Here is a 25,633-nt window from a genome sequence, read left to right as displayed (position 1 = left end):
CAAGTCCCAATGGACAGAAGTAAAGCCAGGAAAAAGGGTAAACAGCAGCGTTATGATAAAACAATTACAATGCACCAATGTGTTTTACAGTGTGTGCAAGGTATTCAAGCAAAATCACATTAAAGGAAATAATAATAGTGCCAAGAGAAGTCATCCACTGAGTCTGAAAGATGCTCTCAACTGCACTCACACCACACCAAAGCTCACACAAAGCCCAGGCCAGGCATCCCCAACCCCCTCTTGACAAGCAGCCTTCACATACCTCATATCGGAGCTAGACTTCCATTAACCTGCAGCCCCCTTTTAACGTATTACTGTGGATGCAGCTTTAAACTATCAATCCACTTTCATTAAGAGTACGAATCCTGCCTATTACCAAGGTCTCTCCTAAGGTATGACAAAAACAATAATGGCCTGCTGCTGTAAAAAAATCGGAGGACTGTGTTAACATGTTACATCTGTGCTTATCGAGCTGAAAGAACAGAAGACGTGTGCTGTTATGTTATTGTCATGCCAGTGTGGCTGTATAGATAAAGCATTATTCACAATTATTTGAACACTATTATTGTAATTTCACCCCCAAAATTCAGACAAAACAGAAACCAGAAAGATTAACATCAGGACATAGGTATAGTACTATAAACATTGGCAAGACAGACCAACAAAGATGATAAAGATCCCATTTAGTAAAGAGGCTACTCTTTCGGAGAGGTGTAAGCATGTTAGAAGGGTACAATCAATCATCATATTAGGTTAAAAGTACCCAGCTTGCACATTTCCTAGAAGCCAGTGCGGTATTCCTAAACTCCCCAGTAGGCAGGCTGATGTTTAAACTGTCAGTGTAATCACATCTCATCATAGTTAGGAGATTCACATGTTTAATGAGTCAGGAACAGAGCTGCTTTGCCTTGTCATTAGCAGCTGATGTGACATAAAGTCACAGGGTTCTGGCGATTGATCGAAGGAGAGAGTGATACCTATAGCCAGAGAGTCCATGCAATATCAATGGATGTGATGCCAGAGTGGGCATTAAAATGTGGCCAGTAGATGGCACAATACGTATTGTGTGTCTGTGTGTCTTGTGTGTCTGTTTCACTATTAGGCTCACTGCCTTTATGTTTCTGTTTATGGTTAAATCAGGAAACTTAGACATAACAAAATAAACAGTACAAATGTGTTTTTTTAAACTGGAACTGTTTATTGCATCAAAATAATACATCTGTGGGGAATATCCCCAGTAATTCCCAGGTTATAGACCAGGTGTATCAGGTGTATCAGTTAGGAGGCCTCTTTATAACACCTTAGCTTGAATCATAATGTTCCGTGCTACATGATTTTGCCCAATATCCATCTTATCAATGTGACCAAGCCATCATTTCATGTAGTACCCCACCACTTTAGACTTTATTGGGTGTTAATGCATTTAATCAAACTCACTGACCTTTTTATATATTTATAGATTTTTTTTCCATTACATTTCCACAACAGGGTGATATAACATGGGAGAGAAATCGGGAGTCAAATGATATCTGACGTATTATTTGGGTTATTACTCCACGCGGGTAACGTTTGTACTTTCAGTCTGGTTTTAGAAGGACATCTTTGCATCTCTGCTTCAACTATATGGAAAAAGTCAACTCTTCCTTGTACCGATGTGCCGTGTTAAGACCAGGTAGTAGAAACAGAAAGAGATACAGAGACTTGTATTGCTGTAGGCCACATGGCATTGGTTGATGTTCTATGACCCTTATTTCTATGTATGACCCCCATACTTCTTGGGGGGTGTTCAGGTACGGGGTGTGTCTGAGCTGGGCTGCTGGATGGGGACTATTGAATGCTGAAATAGAGGCTGGAGGAAGAGACCCAGGGTTCCAGTCACACACACTATTATAAAGATCCACAGGAACATACGGTCCACCACCATTGCCACATACTTCCAGTCCTCGATCACCTGGGAACACAAAGAGAACAAGGTATGGTCACATTACTGTTGTAATGTTCATACGGTAAAACCTGCGGCATGCAGAAATTGGGTATGGAGTACAATATGTGATTGATGAGTTTAAAAGTGATGCAAATGTAATATAAGATGAAGAAACAAAGAGAAAGCACCAGTGTAAATATTACTGAGCCAGACCTTGTAGCAGCTACTGACCCTTTCACCCCTCTCCTCTGCAGTTTTTGAAGGTGGACATTTTTCAAGCCTGGTCACCTCACTTTTACATTGATTTATTTATGAAAACAATCTATTACAACAGTCTGGGTTATTTTACTGGACTGTATTCTCAACTACCCCACATCCCAGTATTCTTCATTCCTGGTCTTTGAGGACTACAGTGTGTGCAGGCTTTTGTCCTAGACCAGCACTTACACAACTGGTCCAGCTGATCAAGGTCATGATCATTAGTGGAGCCAGGTGTTAAAAGTACTAAGCTGTACACACTACATCTCTCCAGGACCAAGGATAAAAAACACTTATTTGAGTTCTAACTCCAGCTCATTTCACAACACTAACCCCACTGACAACGTCATGGATCACTTACATTCTGGTTATCATCGTCCCCCATCATGTGATCAGCCACGAAGCGGACCCCGTCCACTGCCTCCTGAACATCTCCCCCCCAGTCTGGGCTGCCTCTATGGCGGAGGTCCTGGGAGGAGGGGAAGCTGTTGGGCAGGAACTCGGTGGAGCAGGCTTCCCCCTTTGTGAAGGTGTGGGTGTACCCCAGCGGAGCTGTGACTTTGTTGTAAAAGTGTCCCGGAGAGGAGAAGGCAGAGGCAGAGGAGGAAGACATGGCAGCAGCGGTGGCTGTTTTGGACATGGCGGTGGCAGGGTAGCCCAGGTCCGCCAGGATGGATCTGCGAGCTCGGAGTTGTCTCTGCTGGCGTAGCCGCTGGCGGGCAGAGTTATTCTTCGGGCGTCTCATGAAGAGCAGATGGGGCAGCTTGTTGAGGAACACTACCTTGACCCAGGAGGGCATGGTGTGTGTGCTGGGGGAGCGGTGGTGCACGTTGAGCACACACACACTGGTGATGATGGAGAAGGTCACCAGCACCATGGTGAACATTAGGTACTTCCCGATCAGAGGCACGTCCAGCGAGGTGGGAGGGACGATCTTGGAGATCAGGAGGAGGAACACAGTGAGGGCCAGGAGGACTGAGATACACAGAGTCATCTTCTCCCCACAGTCAGACGGCAGGTAGAAGACCAGGATGGCCAGAGAGGTGATGAGGACACAGGGGATGATTAGGTTGATGGTGTAGAACAGCGGCTTCCTCTTGATGATGAAGTCATAGGTGAGGTCCACGTAGGTAGGATCCAGAGGGTTAACCGTCCGCCTGCCCGGCAGGGCCAAGATGTCCCATTCCCCACTGGGAGTGAAGTCGTCCATGCTGGCCACCCCTGTCTTCAGGACCAAATCGAGCTCGGTGTGGTCGTAGGTCCATGACCGGAACTTGAGCGTGCAGTTCTGCTGGTCAAAGGGGAAGTGCTTGACCTCGATCTTGCAGGCACTCTTATAGATGGCCGGAGGGAGCCAGAAGATGCTGCCGTTGAACTGGACAATGGCATTGGTGAAGACTGTTACCTCATAGGTTCCATCCGCACTATGGAGAGAGTGATGAGGGAGGTAGGGGGAGAGGACTCCATTACAAAAACGTATTATGTCTTCATGAGAAAATGTATTACAATCACACATTTGATTTTCATGATCCGTAAATTACATGAGAAAATGTATTACAATCACACATTTGATTTTCATGATCCATAAATTACATGAGAAAATGTGTTCGTCATTTGGAAAATGAATAATGCTTACTTACTTGTTATAGAGCACAATATCAGGTAGCCAGATGTGTCTGGAAGGAATACGTAGCTTGTCAATGCCATCATATTGAGAAGGGTCCCATGATAGCCTGTAGTCATCCCAGTGCTGAAGAGACAGGGGGGTTAACATTTCAGTAATTTAGCAGACGCTCTTATCCAGAGGGACTTAGATGAGCAATTAGGGTTAAGTGACTTGTTCAAGGGCACATAGAGAGATGTTTCACCTAGTCAGCTCGGGGATTCGAACCAGCGACCTTTCGGTTACTGGCCCAAAGCTCTTAACTGATAGGCTACCCTCACTGTTCTAACTGTTGCACTCAGTCACATAAGGACCTCTCCCAACACCAGATCATTCCCAATGACACACTTAATTATCATTGAAATGAAAAGTGGTGAATGGTGTGGGCACAATTATCAGTCTGTTCTGTTCCGGATTGTCTGAGTCAGAGGCATGGTTCTGCTTTAATTCAGGTTCAGTGACAAGGACACTGGAGCTGGAGATGGACGAGGGGACAGACTGAGTAATGAATGATAAATAGGATAGGGCCATAATCTTCACGCTTACCTGTGTGAGCCAAACATTGGTGGTCATAATCTGCTCTCTCTCATTCTGGAAAGGAAAATGTCAGTGTTAGCTTCATTTAAAAACAGACTATTTACTATACGACACACAAAGCATGTTTAATGACAAAACTCAGACACACGTACAGACTCCAGGACACATGCATTCCGCTAGTGCACATGCTTGATTTAGAAGAGAGTAAAAGTGAGAGATGTGTTTCCATGCTGAATAAATTCCCTGCACATGGGATCAATTCTTAAGATAAATGACACCCTTCGCCTGGGACACATCTGCCATCTGAGTGCCGTTGGTCCTGTTGATAAATCGACAGAGCGCTTGCATCAACTCTGAACAGCAAGTAAAACGAACACCCCTAAAAAGGAGTGGGCAGCAGAGTGGGCAAACCTCCAATGCACGCAGCAGCACAATGCTTTCAAACAACTATATCACACTTCTCATACCATTACACTTTACAGGACATTCAAATTTCAATTACCAAAGAAGAGGAGGACAATAAGAGGCCATAAACAGAGGACGTATGTGTCGTGCTGTTATTCTCTGGGCCATGCCTGGGCTGAAAGGAAGGGAGGGAGGGACCCTGTAAATCAGTGTGGGACTCCAACGTCCTCTCCTGCAGCAGCTTTTACAGCTCCTTCTAACGCAATGTGCTGAAGTTTCAATCTGGACATGACAGAGATGGAGAGCATAGCCCTGCCAGATCCATCCTATACCCATGCTGTCATTAGGGCCAGGGCCTTTCAGTAGAATGTGTGTAAGTAATTAACATGGTTGCCACTGACTCCTCTGAGCTCTGCTCTCCCTTTCTGTTCTCTCATCTCTGCTCTCTCCTCTCCCTCTGTGGTCTCACTCATCTGCCCCATCTCTCCTCTCCGTCTCAGGGCCTCTAACTGGCTCTATGGAATGGCTATCATGAGACTCACCACACTGATGAGTTGGGCCAGGGACACCTGTAGTTTGACAGTAACCCGCTCTGTCCTGTTCACAGCTGGGCGGATCAGCTTGTTGTAGCGATCCTTTCCCAGCAGACAGTTCATCAGACGCTCCTCTGAGTCCGCACAACTGCCCCCTATGGATAGAGTCAACAGTGATTTGGAGATAGTTACGGGAAATAGTCACAGTTGTTACCTTTATTGAAATTGTGTTATAACAATGACAAAACTAGATTACTGTGTGATAAAAAAAAGACCCACTGGCTGTATCTGTTGTGTTTAGTCACTGGTTTTATAGCTGGACTGTCACGCCTGTCTTTTTATGTTGTTTCATGGAGCATGTTTTATGGCCCAGTGTGGACTGGATGAAAACTGTGTTGCCGACTCTGCAGTGTTTCAGTCTTTCAGCTCCCCAACCCAGGACAAAGAGGAGCAGAACAAAACACCTACTGTGACACTTCCTGGTTTTTATACCCTTGTACCTGGAGGTGTTTAATAGCACTCCAAACAAACTCCATACTAAAGTGTGAGACAAACTCCCACAGGGGAGAATGCATGTCTGATAGGCCTTGGGCTTTGTTAAATATATAGTAAAAAAATATATGAGGGCCTTGGAGCTATCTGCGGAATAAATAACATCCGGGATATGGGAGGGGAGATGTTTCTGCACTGTTAATGATTCTGCATGTTGCAGAGCCAGAGCCTAAAGCCACATGATCAGCCTTTTGTCTTATGTGAGCTCCAGCCAGGAATAGCATCACATGAAACAAACCAGCACACCCTCTTCTCCTTGATAAACAACGCGCAAGTCAACCCCCCTACCCCCCCCGAGGGAGGAAGGACAGGGAGTGTTGATGATAAAACACCCTCTCTTCCACCAACAACCCTCTCTTCCCCCACCAGCCCTCCTCTATAGTGAGTAATGCTCTGTCATACAGTAGCAGAGAGTAGCTGAGTAGCCCAGAAATTGTTTTGGAGAAAAATGCTTAGTCAAATGGTACATGCCCTGAAGTAATCTTTACAATAGCTGCTAAGACTGTTGCACTGAAAAATATTAATTTGAAGATTCATGATGTGGTATTTGGTATTTTATTAGGATCCCCATTAGCTGTTGCGATAGCAGCAGCTACTCTTCCTGGGGTCCACACAAAACATGAAATAATACTGAACATTAATAGACAAGAACAGCTCAAGGACAGAACTACATACATTTCAAATGTTACATAGCCTACATATCAGTACATACAAACAATATCTAGCTCAAATAGGGGAGAGGCGTTGTTTTTTTTAAACCAAATTTGCTGTTTACTTGAGCAATCTTTGATGGGAGGGAGTTCCATGCAATAATGGCTCTATATAATACTGTACATTTTCATAAATTTGTTATGGATTTGGGGACTGTGAAAAGGCCCCTGGTGGCATGTCTGGTGGGGTAAGTGTGTGTGTCAGTGCTGTGTGTAAATTGACTATGCAAACAATTTGGAATTTTAAATAAATTGTTTCTTATAAAAACAAGAAGTGATGCAGACGGACTCTCCTCTACTTTTAGCTAAGGGACACTGGCATGCATAGTATTGATTCACATTTATGGATAATGATAGCTAAAAATAAGATACACGTTTTGACTATAGATCCCTTCCCAATAGTGTATTATCAGACAGGCCCATGTGCCAGTTTGTGCCAGGCAATTACCACAAATCCTAATTATCGAGGTATAGCTTCATGTAGAGTTGAGAGTTGAGTGTCCATCAGGACTCCCTCATAGACTGGTGCATGTTTCCATGGCTCCCCTATCATCAGTCAGGTGGAATCTACAAGACAGAGGTCCTCTACAAGACAGATGGCATGTTGTCAAAGCCCTGGGAGGCTGCTGTCAAATATCCACACTCTTTACCCAGAGGTGAAGGGCACTGGCCAGTGGGAGAGCAGGCAATTTAAACAAGTAATCACTACCTGCTGAGAAGGGCTATTACACTGTGTGTGTGTGTGTGTGTGTGTGTGTGTGTGTGTGTGTGTGTGTGTGTGTGTGTGTGTGTGTGTGTGTGTGTGTGTGTGTGCGCGCGTGTATGTATGTATGTATCAACTGGGTCTTGAAAGGGGAGACAGGCTATAGGGAGGTCAGAGACCTGGCAGTGTGGTGCCAGGAGAACAACCTCTCCCTCAATGTGAGCAAGACAAAGGAGCTGATCGTGGACTACAGGAGAAGGAGGGCAGAACAGGCCCCCATTAACATCGACAGGGCTGTAGTGGAGCGGGTCGAGAGTTTCAAGTTCCTTAGTGTCCACATCACCAACGAACTATCATGCTCCAAACACACCAAGACAGTCGTGAAGAGGGCACGACACCACCCCTCAGGAGACTGAAAAGATTTGGCATGGGTCCCCAGATCCTCAAAAAGTTCTACAGCTGCACCATCGAGAGCCGGTTGCATCACTGCCTGGTATGGTAACTGCTCGGCATCTGACCGTAAGGCGCTACAGAGGGTAGTGCATATGGCCCAGTACATCACTGGGGCCAAGCTTCCTGCCATCCAAGACCTATACACTAAGGGGTGTCAGAGGAAGGACCAAAAAATTATCAAAGACTCCAGTCACCCAAGTCATAGACTGTTCTCTCTGCTAACGCATTGCAAGTGGTACCGGAGCACCAAGTCTAGGTCCAAAAGGCTCCTTAACTGCTTCTACACCCAATCCATAAGACTGCTGAACAATTAATCAAATGGCTATTCACATTGACACTGTTTATTATCTATGCATAGTCACTTTATCCCTACCTACATGTACAAATGACCTTGACTAACCTGTACCCCCGCACATTGACTCGGTACAGGTACATAGCCTGTATATAGCCTCGTTAGTGTTATGTCATTTTCTTGTGTTACTTTCTGTTTTTTGTCTTAACTCCATTTCTTGAACTGCTTTGTTGGTTAAGGACTTGTAAGTAAGCATTTCAGGGTAAGGTGTATGTGACAAATAACATTTGATTTGATTTGAATGTACATGCCTTTTAATGACAACACTTTAAAAGTGTGGCATTGACATTATCTTGATTGGCAGCAGAGGGCAGCGGGGTTGATATAGTGACTGAATCAGCAATGGTTGACTTTTAAAAAGGTCACTCTGCTCTATGCTCCAAAATACTGCATTCTCAAAAATGACATCTATGACGAGATTGGGAGGTGCATAATAACCCTGTCTTTTGACCCAATAGAAACAGCAGGCAAAAAACATCCTGTCATCTGGATTTCAGTAAAGGCCCTCAAGACATGCCAGAGGTCCTACTGATTACAGAACACTGTGGCATTTATCTGTATGGTTAGAATATTACTGCCAGGTTCTCCATGCTGAGCACAGACAGACTATGTAGCCTGGTCACCAGCCAGGTCTGTGTGCTTTAGCCAGTTCTCCTGGCTTTATTTTCAGGCCATACATGTTATGACAGCGTACCAACAAGACAGAGTGGACAAGTAAAAAGATACACATAGCATCTATCCCAGCTGTCAAATTTACTTGCAAGAATGTGCTGTAAATGGCCAGTGTACTGTATAGGCAAAGTGTGATATATGATCCTTTACTCTCTCAGTGACTTCCCAGTGACTTTCTCTTCCTGAGAAGGGCCGGTCTAAGCTCCTTCATCTGTGTTATTGTGGTAGTCATGCCCATTTAATGCCCATTTGTTGGAAACCTTTTAACCAAACTCCTCCTCCAACCACAGCACAGTGAATACACACATGTTTTCTATAATAATACCCAGAATGCACTTATGACTGATTGTAAAGGCTACTGAAACATAATAGGTTTGACTTTTCCCACATTTTGTTACATTACAGCCTTATTCTTTCTTTCCTCATCAATCTACAAACAACAAAAAATCTGGCCCTTTACTCAGTACTTTGCTGAAGAACCTTTGGCAGAGATTACAGCATCGAGTCTTCTTGGGCAAGACGCTACAAGCTTGGCACACCAGTGTTTGGGGAGTTTCTCCCATTTTTCTATGCAAATATAGTCAAGCTTTGTCAGGTTGGATGGGGTGTGTTGCTGCACAGCTATTTTCAGGTCTTTCCAGAGATGTTCGATCGTTGTCTTGGCTCTGTGCTTAGGGTCGTTGTATTGTTGGAAGGTGAACCTTTGCTCCAGTCTGAGGTCCTGAGTGCTCTGGAACAGGTTTTCATCAAGGACCTCTCTGTACTTTGCTCTGTTAATCTTTCCCTCGATCCTGACTAGTCTCCCAGTCCCTGCCACTGAAAAACATTCCCACAGCATGATGCTGCCACCACGTAGGGATGGTGCCAGGTTTACTCCAGACGTGACGCTTTGCATTCAGGCCAAAGAGTTCAATCTTGGTTTCATAAGACCAGAGAATCTTGTTTCTCATGTTCGGAGAGTCTTTAGGTGCCTTTTGGCAAACTCCATGTGGGCTATCATGTGCCTTTTACTGAGGAGTGGCTTCCGTCTGGCCAATCTGCCATAAAGGCTTGATTGGTGGGGTGCTGCAGAAATGGTTGTTCTTCTGGAAGGTTCTCCCGTCTCCACGGAGGAACTTTAGAGCTCTGTCAGAGTGACCATCAGATTCTTGGTCACCTCCCAGACCCGGACCTCCCCCGGACCTTCTCCCCCGATTGCAAAGTTTGGCTGAGCGGCCAGCTCTAGGAAGAGTCTTGGTGGTTCCAAACTTGTTCCATTTAAAAATTCTGGAGGCCACTGTGTTCTTGAGGACCTTCAATGCTGCAGAAATGTTTTGGTATCGTTCCCCAGATCTGTACCTCGACACAATCCTGTCTCGGAGCTCTACGGGCAATTCCTTCGACCTCATGGCTTGATTTTTGCTCTGACATGCACTGTCAATTGTGGGATCTTATATAGACAGGTGTGTGCCTTTCCAAATCATGTACAATCAATTTAATTTACCACAGGTGGACTCCAAATCAATCAAACATCTCAAGGATGATCAATAGAAACAGGATGCACCTGAGCTCAATATCTAGTCTCATAGCAAAGGGTCAAAATACTTATGAAAATGAGTTATTTATCGTTTTAATACATTTGTAAAAAAAAATCTAAAAACCTGTTTTCACTTTCTCATTATGGAGTATTGTGTGTAGATTGCTGGGAATTGTATTTATTTTATCAATTTTAGAATAAGGCTGTAACGTAACAAAATGTGGAAAAAGTCAAGGGGTCTGAATGTTTTCCGAATGCACTGTATATATAAAAGTATGTGGACACCCCTTCAAATGAGTGGATTTAGCTATTTCAGCCACACCCATTCTGACAGGTGTATAAAATGAAGCACACCCCCATGCAATCTCCATAGACAAACATTGGCAGTAGAATGGCTTTACTGAAGAGCTCAGTGACTTTCAATGTGGCACCGTCATAGGATGCCACCTTTCCAATAAGCAATAAGTCAGTTTGTCAAATTTCTGCCCTGCTAGAGCTGCACCGGTCAACTGTAACTGTGGTTATTGTGAAGTGGAAACGTCTAAGAGCAACAACGGATCAGCCAAGAAGTAGTAGGCCACACAAGATCACAGAACGGGGCCGCGAAGTGCTGAAGCACATAGTGCGTAAAAATTGCCTTTCCTCGGTTGCAACACTCACTACCGAGTTCCAAACTGCCTCTGGAAACAACATCAGTACAAGAATTGTTCGCTGGGAACTTCATAAAATGGGTTTCCATGGTTGAGCAGCCACACACAAGCCTAGGATCACCATGCGCAATGCCAAGCGTCGGCTGGAGTGGTGTAAAGCTTGCCACCAGTGGAAACGCGTTCTCTGGAGTGATGAATCACACTTCACCATCTGGTAGTCCGATGGACAAATCTGGGTTTGGCGGATGCCAAGAGAACGCTACCTGCTTGAATGCATAGTGCCAACTGTAAAGTTTGGTGGAGGAGGAATAATCATTTCTGGGGCTGTTTTTCATGGTTCGGGCCCCTTAGTTCCAGTGAAGGGAAATCTTAATACTACAGAATACAATGACATGCTAGACAATTCTGTGGTTCCAACTTTGTATAAACAGTTCAGCATAACAATGCCCCTGTGCACAAAGCGAGGTCCATACAGAAATGGTTTGTCGAGATCGGTGTGGAAGAACTTGATTGGCCTGCACAGAGCCTTGACCTCAACCCCATCGGACACATTTGGGATGAATTGGACTGCCAACTGCGAGCCAGGCCTAATCCCCCAACATCAGTGCCCGACCTCACTAATATTAAATGGAAGCAAGTCCCTGCAGCAATGTTCCAACACCTAGTGGAAAGCCTTCCCAGAAGAGTGGAGGCTGTTAGAGCAGCAATGTTCCAACACCTAGTGGAAAGCCTTCCCAGAAGAGTGGAGGCTGTTAGAGCAGCAATGTTCCAACACCTAGTGGAAAGCCTTCCCAGAAGAGTGGAGGCTGTTATAGCAGCAATGTTCCAACACCTAGTGGAAAGCCTTCCCAGAAGAGTGGAGGCTGTTATAGCAGCAAAGGGGGGACCAACTCCATATTTAAGTACATGATTTTGGAATGAGATGTTCGATATGAGATGTTACTTATGGTATGGTTACATAAGACAGAAGGTTATTTAAGACAAAAAATGAAAGGTGGGTGGGCATATAATGCAAACATCTAGCAACCCAAAGGTTGTATTTTCGAATCTCATAACTAACAACTTTAGCATTTTAGTTAATTAGCAACTTTTCAACTGATTACTACTTTTTGATACTTTGCAAATACTTAACATATTTGCTAACCCTTCCCCTAACCATTTTAGCTAACCTTAACCCTAACTCAGCTAATGTTAGCCAGCTAGCTAATATTAGTGTTAGCCACGAAATTAACAGTAGTCACAGCAAATGTAGGTTTTGCAAATTCGTAACACATCATTCGAATTGTAATTAATAACATATCATGTGAAATGGTTGACGGATATCCACAAATGAATACATGCCATACCAAACATAACATACTAAATGGATTGTGTCGGATTAATGTAAATAATATGAAATGCTTTTAGGCCAGGTTGGCTGACTAGCCTGTGAATGTGCTTCACTGCTTGTCCTCCTATGTGCAACCTAATAAAGAGTAACACAAATATTGTGTTATTCTCTTGACAGTATTGTATCTAATTGATTTTGTTGAAATTAAGGCATCAATACATGTTGAACTATGTTCCTCTCTGATAATAAAAAAAAACACGTTTAATCACTCATGGAAACTTGGCTAACATGAAATTAAATAGTGTATTACATGCACTGTAGGTGAATTACAAAAGTGAACCTCCTTTCTGAAGGTACAATTCTAACAACTTCAGCAAGAACAACCCATTGTAGAGAGAATATTTTTCAACTGAACTGACAATGCAATCGAAATTCACATACATGAAATACTTACATTTTATACAAGTGAAAAGGAAAGCGAGGAGAGTGAGAGTCCGTGTCATTTTGACAGTGCCACGATATCCATCCGTGTCCTCATTCAGGAAGCCTAATAAGAATAGGATCTAACGTGCTTACCGAGCATTCCCAACTCCTAAAAAGCTCCATACACGTGCGCCTGTCCGGCTCTACAAATAACGACACCCGCATTAGTTAGAACAAATGTTTACTGAAAACGGTGTGTCTGTATCAGATCGAGATTTGCAGGTGAGTTGGGATAGAAACGAGACCCTTTCCCCAGCATACACCGTTCCACCTTCCTCACTCGTTGCGCATCGCTCTCACACACAAAATGATCTCCTGAGCGCAAATCTTGGATAGACTAATTGCTATTTCCATCCTTCCATCAGTGTTGATATTTAGTCATATGAGCTGTTATAGGTTGTAAGCAGGTTTCTATGATACCACTTAGGCTATAAACAATAACATTTATGACAATAAAAATGATTTGTTTTCTTGATTTATTAACCAACAACAAAATCTATAAAAATCTATATTAATTTGACCATATGTTACCATAGTGACATGGGTTGAATCTAGGCCACTATATGCATGCCAAAACACCAATATGGGTCACATGATAATCTAAGTGACCCTACATGAGGATTTCTCACTTAAATGATAATCAAGTATACTGGAGCCTTTTATTAAATGTTTTGTTAGTGTCCATATTGTGTTAGATGACCAGAAGAGTGTCTGTCCCCTCATCAGATGAATGAGTGTGATTATTTATCTCTCGCTCCCTCCCTCTCTCCCTCCCTATCCCTATCCCTCTCTCCCTCCCTATACAAGCCCTAACACACTCTCTAATCCAACACTGACACAGAATCTGACATCTCAGTTCAGTTGCTTTTACATCTGAATGCTCTGACCAGATAACCACAACTAATTAAACTTGTTTGTTTCCTGCCACACATCTTCTCTGGCTATCATGGCAGATGTATAATGAGTTGGGTGATTCAGTAACGTCACACAGGTTTGATGAGGACATTTGCAATGTCCAGTGATATGTTGGGTGATAAACAACCCTGTGTTTCTGGATGGGACAGATTTACAGTAGTGGTCCCAAGTCAGTCCAATGGCAGAGCAATTTCAGCCCAGCAGATTTACTATCTGCCCACTGCTTAACCCCTCATTATTATGCCCAATGAAGGAGCTGTATCGGACAGAGAGAGCAAGTCCTCATTGTAATGAACAACAAACACACTGCATCTAACTTCCTGGTATTGTTTTCTTTTTAAGGTTGCCTTGATTGTATTACTGTTGATGATATGTGGAAATGTGCATGTACACCCTTATGCTAGCCCCAATTCTAATGTGTGCTCTGATATCTGTTTCACTGATTTCTGCTCTCGTAAAAGCCAGAGTTTTCTGCACGTTAACACTAGAAGCTTATTACCTAAAATGGATCAATTGAAAGTGTGGGTTCACAGCTCCAATCCAGATGTGTTGGTCATTACTGAGACGTGGTTAAGAAAGAGTGTTTTCAATACCGACGTTAACCTTTCTGGCTATAACCTTTTTCGGCAAGACAGATCTTCCAAAGGTGGGGGAGTGGCAATCTTTACCAAGGATCACCTTCAGTGCTCAGTTGTCCTGCTAGGTGACCTAAACTGGGATATGCTTAAACCACCTGACCAAGTCCTAAAGCAATGGGACTCCCTAAATCTTTCTCAGATTATTACCAATCCCACAAGGTATGACTCCAAACACCCAGAAAAGGCTACTCTCCTTTGTTATCCTCACAAATAATCCTGATAGGTACCAGTTACCACTGTTTTCTGTAATGACCTTAGTGATCACTGTTTTACAGCCTGTGTCCCTATTGGCTGCTCAGTGAAACGTCCTGTCCTGATTTGTCATAGACGCTTGCTAAAAAACTGTAATAAGCAAGCCTTCGTTCATGACATGGGGCCTCATTTATAAACGTTGCATAGGCACTGTTGGAAGATTTGGCGAATTTTTGAGAGGGTCCGACCTTCTGAATTTTCAGAGACCAGCAACATTTACTGGCCAATGATGATGAGTGGCTTATGAGCCGGGTTCCGATTACCAAGACCTTTTGGCCTCCACTTTTATGTCAGACCACTTTTTTTCCCTGAGAGGGTCCGACCTTCTGAGCCAGCAGCATTCACAGCGTCCGCATCATGCTGCCACTCTAACGCCTATTTGGCATTTGTAATGTTCGCCAAACAATATCAGTGTTCTTGCTTCAACCGCCCGTACAATAAATTCTTTTTTTTTAGCTTTTCTGTCGGGATTTGCAGTCATTGTTGTCACACAGTGATTATGGATGAATATTAATTAAGGGCGTTTCACTGACTATTTATAGGCAACTATGGGCATTAAACAGGTGGGACAAGACGCTCGCTCACGAGCGCCAAATTTCGAGTTGATTGTTATTTATAAAGTGAAAACGGCGTGGGGCGTGCATGCACACTGTGTTATAAATCAGAATACGTCCATATGCGTGAATCCTCTACACAGCTTTATAAATGAGGCCCTTGGCCTCTGTAAATTGATATAGAATCAGCTTGATCCCCTCTGTCAAAGAAGCTTGGACCTAATGTTTTGATATCTTCAGTGATATTGTTAACAAACACGCCTCCATAAAGAAAATGAGAATTAAAAACAGGTTCAGCCCCTGGTTCGACTGTGATCTTGCAGAGTTACTCCACCTCAAGAATTGCATTTGGCGAAAGTCTCCGCACAAGCATACTCAGTGAGTGCACTCAGGCTATCCGGAAGGACAAAGTTAGATAACTTAAGGAGCAGTTCTCTCTCTGGTTCTAAACCCAAGAAGTTCTGGAAAATGGTTAAAGACCTGGAGAATAAACCCTCCTCACAGCTACCCATGTCCCTTAAAGTTGATGATGTCGTTGTTACTGACAAGAAGCACATGGCTGAGCTCTTTAATCACCACTTCATTAAGTCAGGAATCCTATTTGACTCAGCCATGCCTCCTTGCCCATCCAACATTTCCTCATCTCCCACCCCTTCTAATGCGACTAGCCCCGATACTCATCCCTCCTTTTCACCTGCCCAACTACAAAGTTTCTCCCTGCAGGTGGTCACTGAGTCCGAGGTGCTAAAGGAGCTCCTTAAACGTGACCGCAAAAAAACATCTGGGTCAGATGGTTTAGACCCTTTCTTCTTTAAGGTTGCTGCACCTATAATTGCCAAGCCTATCTCTGATCTTTTTAACAAGTCTCTCCTCTCCGAGGAGTTTCCCATTGCTTGGAAGGCAGCCACGGTTTGTCCTTTATTTAAAGGGAGAGATCAAGCTGATCCTAATTGTTATAGGCCTATTTCTATTTTGCCCTGTTTATCAAAAGTATTGGAAAAACTTTCTTGATATCTACAGTATTCTCTCTGTTATGCAATCTGGTTTCCGCTCAGGTTATGGATGTGTCACTGCAACCTTAAAGGTCCTTAATGTTAGCATTGCCCTTGATTCTAAGCAATGTTGTGCTGCTATTTTTATTGACTTGGTCAAAGGTTTTGATACGGTAGACCATTCCATTCTTGTGGGCCGGCTAAGGAGTATTGGTGTCTCTGAGGGGTCTTTGGCCTGGTTTGCTAACTACCTCTCTCAGAGTGCAGTGTATAAAGTCAGAACATCTGCTCTCAGCCACTGCCTGTCAACAATGGTGTACCCCAAGGCTCAATCCGAGGCCCCACGCTCTTCTCAATTTACATTAACAACATAGCTTAAGCAGTAGGAAGCTCTCTCATCCATTTATATGCAGATGATACACTTAAACTCAACTGGCCCCTCCCCGGATTTCGTGTTAAACGCTTTACAACAAAGCTTTCTTAGTGTCAGACAAGCTTTCTCTGCCCTTTTAACCTTGTTCTGAACACCTCCAAAACAAAGGTCAGGTGGTTTGGTAAGAAGAATGCTCCTCTCCCCACAGGTGTGATCACTACCTCTGAGGGTTTAGAGCTTGAGGTCATACAAGCACTTGGGTATGGCTAGACGGTACATTGTCCTTCTCTCAGCATATATCAAAGATGCATGCTAAAGTTAAATCTAGACTTAGTTTCCTCTATCGTAATCACCCCTCTTTCACCCCAGCTGCCAAACAAACCCTGATTCAGATGCACATTCTACTCATGCTAGATTATGGAGACGTTATTTATTGATCGGCAGGTAAGGGTGCTCTTGAGCGGCTAGATGTTCTTTTCCATTCGGCCATCAGATTTGCCACCAATGCTCCTTATAAGACACATCACTGCACTCTATACTCGTCTGTCAACTGGTCATCTCTGTATACCCGCCGCAAGACCCACTAGTTGTTGCTTATTTATAAAACCCTCTTAGGCCTCACTCCCCCCTGTCTGATATATCTATTGCAGCCCTCATCCTCCACATTCTCGTTCTGCCAGTCACATTCTGTTAAAGGTCCCCAAAACACACACATCTATGGGTCGCTCGTCTTTTCAGTTCGCTGCAGCTAGCGACTGGAACAAGCTGCAACAAACACTCAAACTGGACAGTTTTATCTCAAATGGTTCATTCAAAGACTCAATCATGGACACTCTTACTGACAGTTGTGGCTGCTTTGCGTAATGTATTGTTGTCTCAACCTTCTTGCCCTTTGTGCTGTTGTCTGTGCCCAACAATGTTTGCCAGGAGCCGTCAGTCAGCCAGGCGATGCCAGAATCGCCCTTCACTCCGGCGCTGCCGGAGTCTCCCGCCTGTCCGGCACTGCCAGAGTCTCCCGTCCATTCGGGACCCGTTTTTAGGGTCCCCAGTCCGAGGTCGGCGGTGAGGGTCGCCGCTTGTAAGAGGAGGCGGACAAAAACTGGGGTCCACGTCACGTCCACGCCAGAGCCGCCATCGCGGACAGACGCCCACCCAGACCCTCCCCTACAGGTTCCGGTTTTGCGGCCGGAGTCCGCACCTTTGGGGGGGGTTACTGCCACGTTCTGACCTTTATTCCTTTGTTTTGTCTTTATTTAGTATGGTCAGGGCGTGAGTTGGGGTGGGCAGTCTATGTTAGTTTTTCTATTTCTATTTCTGTGTTTGGCCTGATATGGTTCTCAATCAGAGGCAGCTGTCTATCGTTGTCCCTGATTGAGAACCATATTTAGGTAGCCTGTTTTCCTTTGTGTTTTGTGGGTGGTTATTTTCAGTCTTTGTGTGTCTGCACCAGATAGAACTGTTTCGGTTGTCACTTTGTTGTTTAGTATTTTTTAAGTGTTCAGTTGTTTATTAAAAAGATGAATACTCTTGGTCCTCTCCTTCTTCCACCCAAGACAGCCATTACAACACTGTATTTCTGATGAATTTGATGTTATTTTAATGGATAAATGTGATTTTCTTTAAAAAAATGAGGACTTCGTGGTTTAGTAGCCTGAGTCTTGTCTCATTGCTACAACTCCCGTACGGGCTCGGGAGAGACGAAGGTTGAAAGTCCTCAGATACACAACCCAACCACACTGCTTCTTAACACAGCGCGCATCCAACCCGGAAACCAGCCGCACCAATGTGTCAGAGGAAACACCGTGCACCTGGCAACCTTGGTCAGCGCGCACTGCGCCCGGCCCGCCACAGGAGTCGCAGGTGCGCGATGAGACAAGGATATCCCTACCGGCCAACCCCTCCCTAACCCAGATGACGCTAGGCCAATTGTGCATCACCCCACGGACCTCCCGGTCGTGGCCGGTTACGACAGAGCATGGGAGCGAACCCAGAGTCTCTGGTGGCACAGCTGGCACTGCAGTACAGCGCCCGTAACCACTGCGCCACCCAGGAGGCCCACAAGGACATTTCTAAGTGACCCCAAACTTTTGAATGGTAGTTTACGTGGGTTCACTCTGTATTTCCCGCTCTTTATCTGTCCCCACACCTTTCTATTGTCTACCAAGCCTACAGGTTAGTCCACTTGGGTCCTTTCATTACATTATGTTAGTATTCAATACTATTATGTGTGTGTATGTATTTCTGCATGATTATTTCATTACTTAGTAAATAAATAATTAAGCCAATTCATGTAAACTGATTCATCATGTAGACTAGGGTTAGTGCAGATTTATAAGATATTACGACGTTCAGAATGAGACTGATAATTATTGATTGATTGATGATGGGTAGTATACCGAAATATTCTTGAGTTAATTTGGGAAATGGTAATTCATTAAACAAACATTTTCCGTAGTGCCCCAGATTACTAACTAATTAATTGTTACATGATTCATTTAATCAAGTAATAATTAAACGTGGTATGTAATCATTCAATGGATAACCAGTCACCATATTAAACGATAGTAACGTCACGACACTGCCCGGCCAAACTGAGCATTTGGGGGAGAAGGAGCTTGGTCAGGGAGGTGACCAAGAATCCAATGGTCACTCTGACAGAGCTGTAGAGTTCCTCTGTGGAGATGGGAGAACCTTCCAGATGGACAACCATCTCTTCAGCGTTCCACCAATCAGGCCTTTATGGTAGAGGGACCAGATTGTAGCCACTCCTCAGTAAAAGGCACATGACTGCCCACTTGGAGTTTGCCAAAAGGAATCTAAAGACGATCAGACCATGAGAAACAAGATACTCTGGTCTGATGAAACCAAGATTGAACTCTTTAGCCTGAATGCCAAGCGTCACGTTTGGATTAAACCTGGCACCATCCCTACGGTGAAGCATGGTGGTGGCAGCATCATGCTGTGGGGATGTTTTTCAGTGGCAGGGACTGGGAGACTAGTCAGGATCGAGGCAAAGATGAACGGAGCAAAGTCCAGAGAGATCCTTGATGAAAACCTGTTCCAGAGCGCTCAGGACCTCAGACTGGGGCCGATAGTTAACCGATAGTTACACCTCAGCATTGTGTGAAAGCGTTATGATGTGCCGCCAAATAGGTCTACCCCAGCTTTTTTAGACTGATGTTAATTTAGAGAAATATTCTCTCTCAGCAATATTTCACCAGGAAGGGATAAAAACTATCTGGGTTAGAGCCAAGGTACCCATCCCTAATCAAAGTAATCCACCAGGCTGTACACCACTCTCTCTCTCTCTCTCTCTCTCTCTCTCTCTCTCTCTCTCTCTCTCTCTCTCTCTCTCTCCCCTTCCCCTTGTGACAGGGAAGTCTACTGCCCTCATTTCCACTGGGCACGTTCTTCCTCTCAGTAATAACCATGTTGTGTCTTTTTGTATTTAGAGATATACATCCAAACTGAAGTCAAACAAGAAGTCTGACAGTGCACACCTTGGTAGTAGCTGTGTGACAGTGCTTCTCTCACTCAATATCCCAATACTCCAGGGCCAGGAGAATGTGTTCAATCTGATTTGCTATGTTCGTATTTCCTGGGTCTAATTTCCATAAGCTTCCTGGAAGACCACAGCCTGTTTCATCTCAAGATCTGAATGGTGTCCAGTCAGGAATCCCCTTTACATTAGAGGCCTGATTCAGTCTCTCTCCTTCCCATTCTTTCTGTTTCTGTGTTCACCTTTTTCCTGGATATCTTACTGTGATGTCCAACATTTTGTGAAAGTAATCCTCTATGATGTTCATTATATGTGATTGATTTCAACTTGTGGAAAGGTACAAGAGTCTGCTGGTTGGAATACATCACTGTCAGATGGTGTAGTCATGCATAACACATATTCCTGCTGATAGATCATATTTCCCACACATAAAATGGTACCCACTGAGCACACTGGTTGAATCAACGCTGTTTCCACATAATTTCAATGAAATTACATTGAACCAATGTGGAATAAACATCTGTGCCCAGTGGGTAGGATGTTATGGACATTTAGAGGCAGTGCTTTCTCTGGGTGAATTATAGCTAAGCAAGACTGCTTGGAATTCTGTTTTTCAAACCGTAGTAACAAGGCCCTTGGGAGAAATATTCTCTGCTCTTTCTGAATTTCATAACAGGTTCTTATCAAACTGCCCCAATATTTTAAATGCTTGAGTGCTTGTGAATAATGGCCTGACCACAAAAGGCTTTGACCATTGCAGGTGCCATTGTGTGCTAATGCGTTGACACAAAGCAGAATGAAAACATCACAGCCCATAACAAAAACATATCCCAGCTAAAGAATGAATGTAGATGTATGTAATATTTGTGTAATACACTTCAAAGCACAAATGGAAGGAAAACAACATGCTGAATGGGTTTTCATCCAGCACGACCTCAAATTATACAGCTCCTAATCACATGTCTTATGTTTCAGTAAAACCTCAAATGAAAAACAACATTTCCTGATCAGATTTGCCTTTAGACAAAGAACAGGCATGGAGTTAATGAGATATACTGCTGATTATAGAATCTCTCTCTAACCTAGCTAAAATCTCTCTCTCTCTTCCCCCAACCGCTCTCTCTCTCTCCCTCTCTCCTTCCCTCTCCCTCTCCACCTTCTCTATCTCCCCCCCCCCCCCCCCCCCCTCTCTCTCAGTCTACATTTATAATGTAGATCTATGTGTCTCTGATTCTTTATTTAGACCACTGTGGTCCAGCTCCCGAAACTGTTTGGATGGTAAATATGTAGATGGCTAGCCACTGATAACCCAGCACTCTGGGTTATCAGTGGCTCTCATCCTCACACTCTTTTAATCAAGCCCATGCTGGAGAACAGCCAGCATGCTAGGCTGTCAAGGCACTAGAGGAGAATGCAAAACATCAAGAGCCCAGCTAAAAGCACACACTTACTGGAAGCTCTCCTATAGTGTGAGTCAATCAGTTGAACAGATTCTCATTGTGAGTCAGTCACCCAGCCAGACAGTTTATTAGGTACACCCATCTAGTACCGGGTCAGACCCACCTTTGCCACCTTAGCAGCCTGAATTCTTCGGGGCATTCTACAAATGTGTCGGAAAAGGTCCACTGGAATGTTGGTCCATGATGACCCGATGGCATCACGCAGTTGCTACAGATTGGACGGAGATACAGTCATGCTGCGAACAGCCCGTTCCATCTCATCTCAAAGATGTTCTTTTGGGCTGAGGTCTGGGAAGTAATCTGAACGCGCTGTCATGTTCCAGGCAATGTTTTTCAACTCTTCAATTGTCCAATGTTTGTGATTGCGTGCCCACTGGAGGCGCTTTATCTTGTTTTTAGCAGATAGGAGTGGGCCCGGTGTGGTCGTCTGCTGCAATAGCCCGTCCATGACAAGTATCGACGAGTTGTGCATTCCGAGATGCCGTTCTGAGCACCACTGTTGTACTCTCTCATCAAAGAGCTGCTTTCACCCTCAGAACTGCCTCTGACTGGATGTTTTTTGTTTGTTGCACCATTCTTGGTAATCCATAGACACTGTAGTGTCAGGAGGGTGGACGTGCTGTATATAATAAACTGGTAACTAGGCAAGTCAGTTAAGAACAAATTCTTATTTTCAATGACGGCCTAGGAACAGTGGGTTAGCTGCCTTTGTATAGGGGCAGAACAACATTGACTCAGAGGAAAGTAAGGTTGGGGAAGTGGAAGAGGGTGATGGGATGTGTGGATGGAGGTACAGTGAGGACAGGTGATTTGTCAGTATTTGTCAGTATAACTAATCAAAGAATTGCTGCTGTAGCACTGCCGTGTTGCGCTGCTGCAGTCCCACCCTGCAACCAGGCAGTTCATTACCTGAAGTGCTTGGTTCCTATAGTGGAGCGTCTCAGCTTCATGTGAAGGTATTGATTGCCCCTCGTCCATTGCCTGCAGATGGCCGATTTCATAGCTTTCCTGGGTGTTGTAATGTTGCTGGGATCAGTGAATCCATTCTTACAATGTGTGTGTTTGTGTGTGCAAGTATGTGCGTGTTGAGATCACCTGCTCTCATCAATGTCTGTCTGATGTGATGAACATGGTCTCACTACAGTGAAAAAAAACCACATTTGAAATGCATTAGTGTGTATTTTTACTGCCACGCTCATTAACACTACATCACTCACAGGAGGCTGCTAAAGGGAGGACGGCTCATAATAATGGCCAGAATGGAGCAAATGGAATGGCATCAACCACATGGAAACCATGTGTTTGATGTATTTGATACCATTCCACTGATTCCGGTCCAGCCATTACCACAAGCCCATCCTCTCCCAATTAAGGTGGCACCAACCTCCTGTGGCATCATTGTCTGTTACTAATGGCACCATGAGTGGAACCTTGTATTCATGCTGACTCACTCACAGCTGGAGTGAGTAAGATTTAGAAATCTATTCATTTCACACAGCAAATAAACTTGAAACTCGACACATTCTGCCATACATCCAGGTAAGCAGGAATTAAGAAAAGAAGACAGACAGACCCTAAAGAAGACAGATAGGCCCTAAAGAAGACAGATAGACCAGCCTCATCATTAATGTGCCATGGTCCTTGTTGATAGACAGGCAGGTGGCCTGTATTTCACCCAGGGAGAGTTGAATGGATGGTGGGGCTGAGCGGGCCTAGGGGACACCTGCAGGGGGGACGGAACTCTCCATAACCTGATGACTGGTGATCCGCAGGGCCCTTCTTTACCGCTCAGCCTCAGCCCATAGACATATAACTGCACCTGCCTAGATGCACAGCCCACAAATCCCCCTGGGATCGATGGGAGCAGTCCATCCCTGATCCTTTGTCATCAGGGAACCTGATTTAGAGGAGGTAGCCTCCTTGGGGGCCGGAGCCTGTCTTACACAATGTACATGGAACATTGTCATCTAAGGAGAGAGCTTAGGTCCCATGCAGCCATCAAATGCAGTGAAGGTGAATTCTGGAAGTCCGCTGGATTTAAACATGTGTTACGTTCCCCAGTTTCCGTGTTGTGGTTTGTTAGGTGTGTGTTTCAGGAGATGGCTTCCTGAATTCTCCCCAAGCAGCTGATTGGTCAGCCCCGTTGATGATTGGAGCTGACCCCGCCCCCTCGTCAAGACGCAGCTGTCTCCAATTACCAATGCCTTCTGAAGCTATATAAAAGCCAGTGTTCTGTTCAGGAGAGAAAGATCATTGCTGAGAGAGGAGGCTGATGGCTATGGGTTATATACTGTGTTGGTTGATTCTCAGAAAGAGATTTGGTATGTACTATGTTAGTTGTTGCTGAGGGTGCTGATTGGTTGTGTGTCAATAGGATGCAGTGTTCTGATTATTGAAATAGTTTGTTATCCTGTTTAATTTGTTCCCAGGGGGGAAGGGGAAGGCGCCAAGGGAGTGCTTAGGCAAGAGGCCCGCGGGCATACATATACCCGTAGTACATTCACTGTCTAGGCACACTAGGTAAGACCTGGGTGGACCACCCCCTGTATTTTGGTTAGGGCACCAGGTGGCGCTAAATTAGTAGTGGGTAGGTAAGGTAGGAGAGGGGGCTTTGAGATTTATTTTCTTTGCTTTGGTTCCGTCCAGCCCCTGGAACCTTGTAAACGGTACCACTCTCTGCCTTTGTCATCCTTACTCGTACCTACAGTCCCATACCTCTTTCACTTCACGGGGAGTTGAGTTGTAGCAGGGTGTTGCGTTCCCTCTTCAGAGACGTGCGTAACTAATTGTAAAATATTGTATGTTTTTTCCCTCTAGTTAGTTATACTTATGTCAATGACACCCTTAGGGTCTGTGTTTATAATGGTAGAGGCAAAAAATAGAGTAGAGGAAGTTGAAACTCTTACAGGTGGACTGGAGCAAAGCGGCCCGGCGGTCTCTAGTGCCTCACCCTCAAATACATAGGCCACATCAGGCTGACAGGCCAAAGTGAGAGACTCATTAAACTCATTTGGGAAAGCCTGATGGTTCCTCATTCAGCACATGCATTTCAAGGACATTGACATTGTCAATGAGAAAATGTTCATTATCAATGCAGTCATGCATAAGGACATTGAACACTAATCACTTACGCAGCATTTTTTTTTTCACTCAGCATTTTTTTTCCAAAGAATGTTTCATTAATAGATCAAATTTTATGTTGAATAAAATATCTTATTGTTAACTGCGAGGCACTACAGTAAACTGATCAGTTGTGCCTGTAGCTATATCGTCATGTGGGATAGCCTATTTCCCTTCAGTTTCTCTCCAGATGAACTCATTGTTTTCTAAAGTTTGTTTATGCTGCTAGTCATGCTGAAACATTGCGCTTTGTATCACAAAACAACAAACACCAGAGTCTGGTTGTCATATAATTTCTTTAAAAATGTTTAGTATTTCCTTTTGTTGAAATGCCAAAGTTTTAAGCTTACTCAACTTCAAACGTTGTTCCTTGCCAAGCACTAGTCTGGGTACCACTTTTTAGCAAATATTCCATTACTTGTACTACGGAGTTGGCTGCAAGGAATGTTAGCTAAAAAGACTGGTACCCAGGCTAGCGACGCACAGAACCATTTATCTTTTATCCATAGGTTCCATTCCTTTTTGTTGGTTTCTCTCGTTTAGGGGTGCTTTCAGATTCTCTTGGAAATGCTAATGTTTATGCATAAGTGTATATGTTAAAAATGTAAAAGTATTGGCCATTGTGTGAATTGAGCAATAGTACCATATCACTGTTTATGCGAATTAGTCTGAGGTGTTAATGCAGCCAGGTCTCCACCAGATCCAATGCGGTATTCAAACGTTCGTCCAGGTCCCCAGAACGTTGGGAGACGCCTTCAATACAGGCCACTAGGGGCACCGGTGAGCGCTACTACCATCAAGTAGGTTCACGGCTTGCTAGGGCATTGTGGACGGGGATGGCGGCTGGGCGTGCGCCTCGAGCTCCAGCTCAGAGGATCACAAGTTCAATCCCAGTGCTAGGTACTAGTTTTTGTTTGAACCCTAACCTTAAGCCAAACCCTAACAATTTGGAATGAATGCCTAAACTTAACCATCAAAACTCAACGTTTATGGACAAATGTTGAATACTGCAGTCAAACCGTGCCTGAGATCTTGTTGGTTTATGGCTTATGGAGGGTAGGGCAGGTCTTTTTTAAGATGCCCGGTCTC

At 44.3% G+C, this 25,633-nt stretch overlaps 1 protein-coding gene across 1 annotated transcript; it reads right to left on the bottom strand.

Moving 5' to 3' along the window:
• Positions 1 to 1,177: 1,177 nt before the first annotated feature.
• On the bottom strand, positions 1,178 to 13,125 carry LOC110506458 (neuronal acetylcholine receptor subunit beta-4-like). Its single transcript, XM_021586083.3, has 6 exons — positions 12,713 to 13,125; positions 5,330 to 5,475; positions 4,392 to 4,436; positions 3,823 to 3,932; positions 2,544 to 3,606; positions 1,178 to 1,951 (listed from the first exon to the last, which is right to left on the bottom strand). The coding sequence occupies exons 1-6, from the start codon at positions 12,759 to 12,761 to the stop codon at positions 1,787 to 1,789; spliced, it is 1,578 nt and encodes a 525-aa protein (XP_021441758.1). The 5' UTR covers positions 12,762 to 13,125; the 3' UTR covers positions 1,178 to 1,786.
• Positions 13,126 to 25,633: the final 12,508 nt, after the last annotated feature.

The sequence above is a fragment of the Oncorhynchus mykiss genome, chromosome 26 (assembly GCF_057628025.1).
Source record: "Oncorhynchus mykiss isolate SJ-2025 chromosome 26, ASM5762802v1, whole genome shotgun sequence".
Lineage (NCBI taxonomy): Eukaryota > Metazoa > Chordata > Actinopteri > Salmoniformes > Salmonidae > Oncorhynchus > Oncorhynchus mykiss.
The sequence above is the reverse complement of the archived record's forward strand: the minus strand, read 5'-3'. Positions and strand labels throughout refer to the sequence as shown.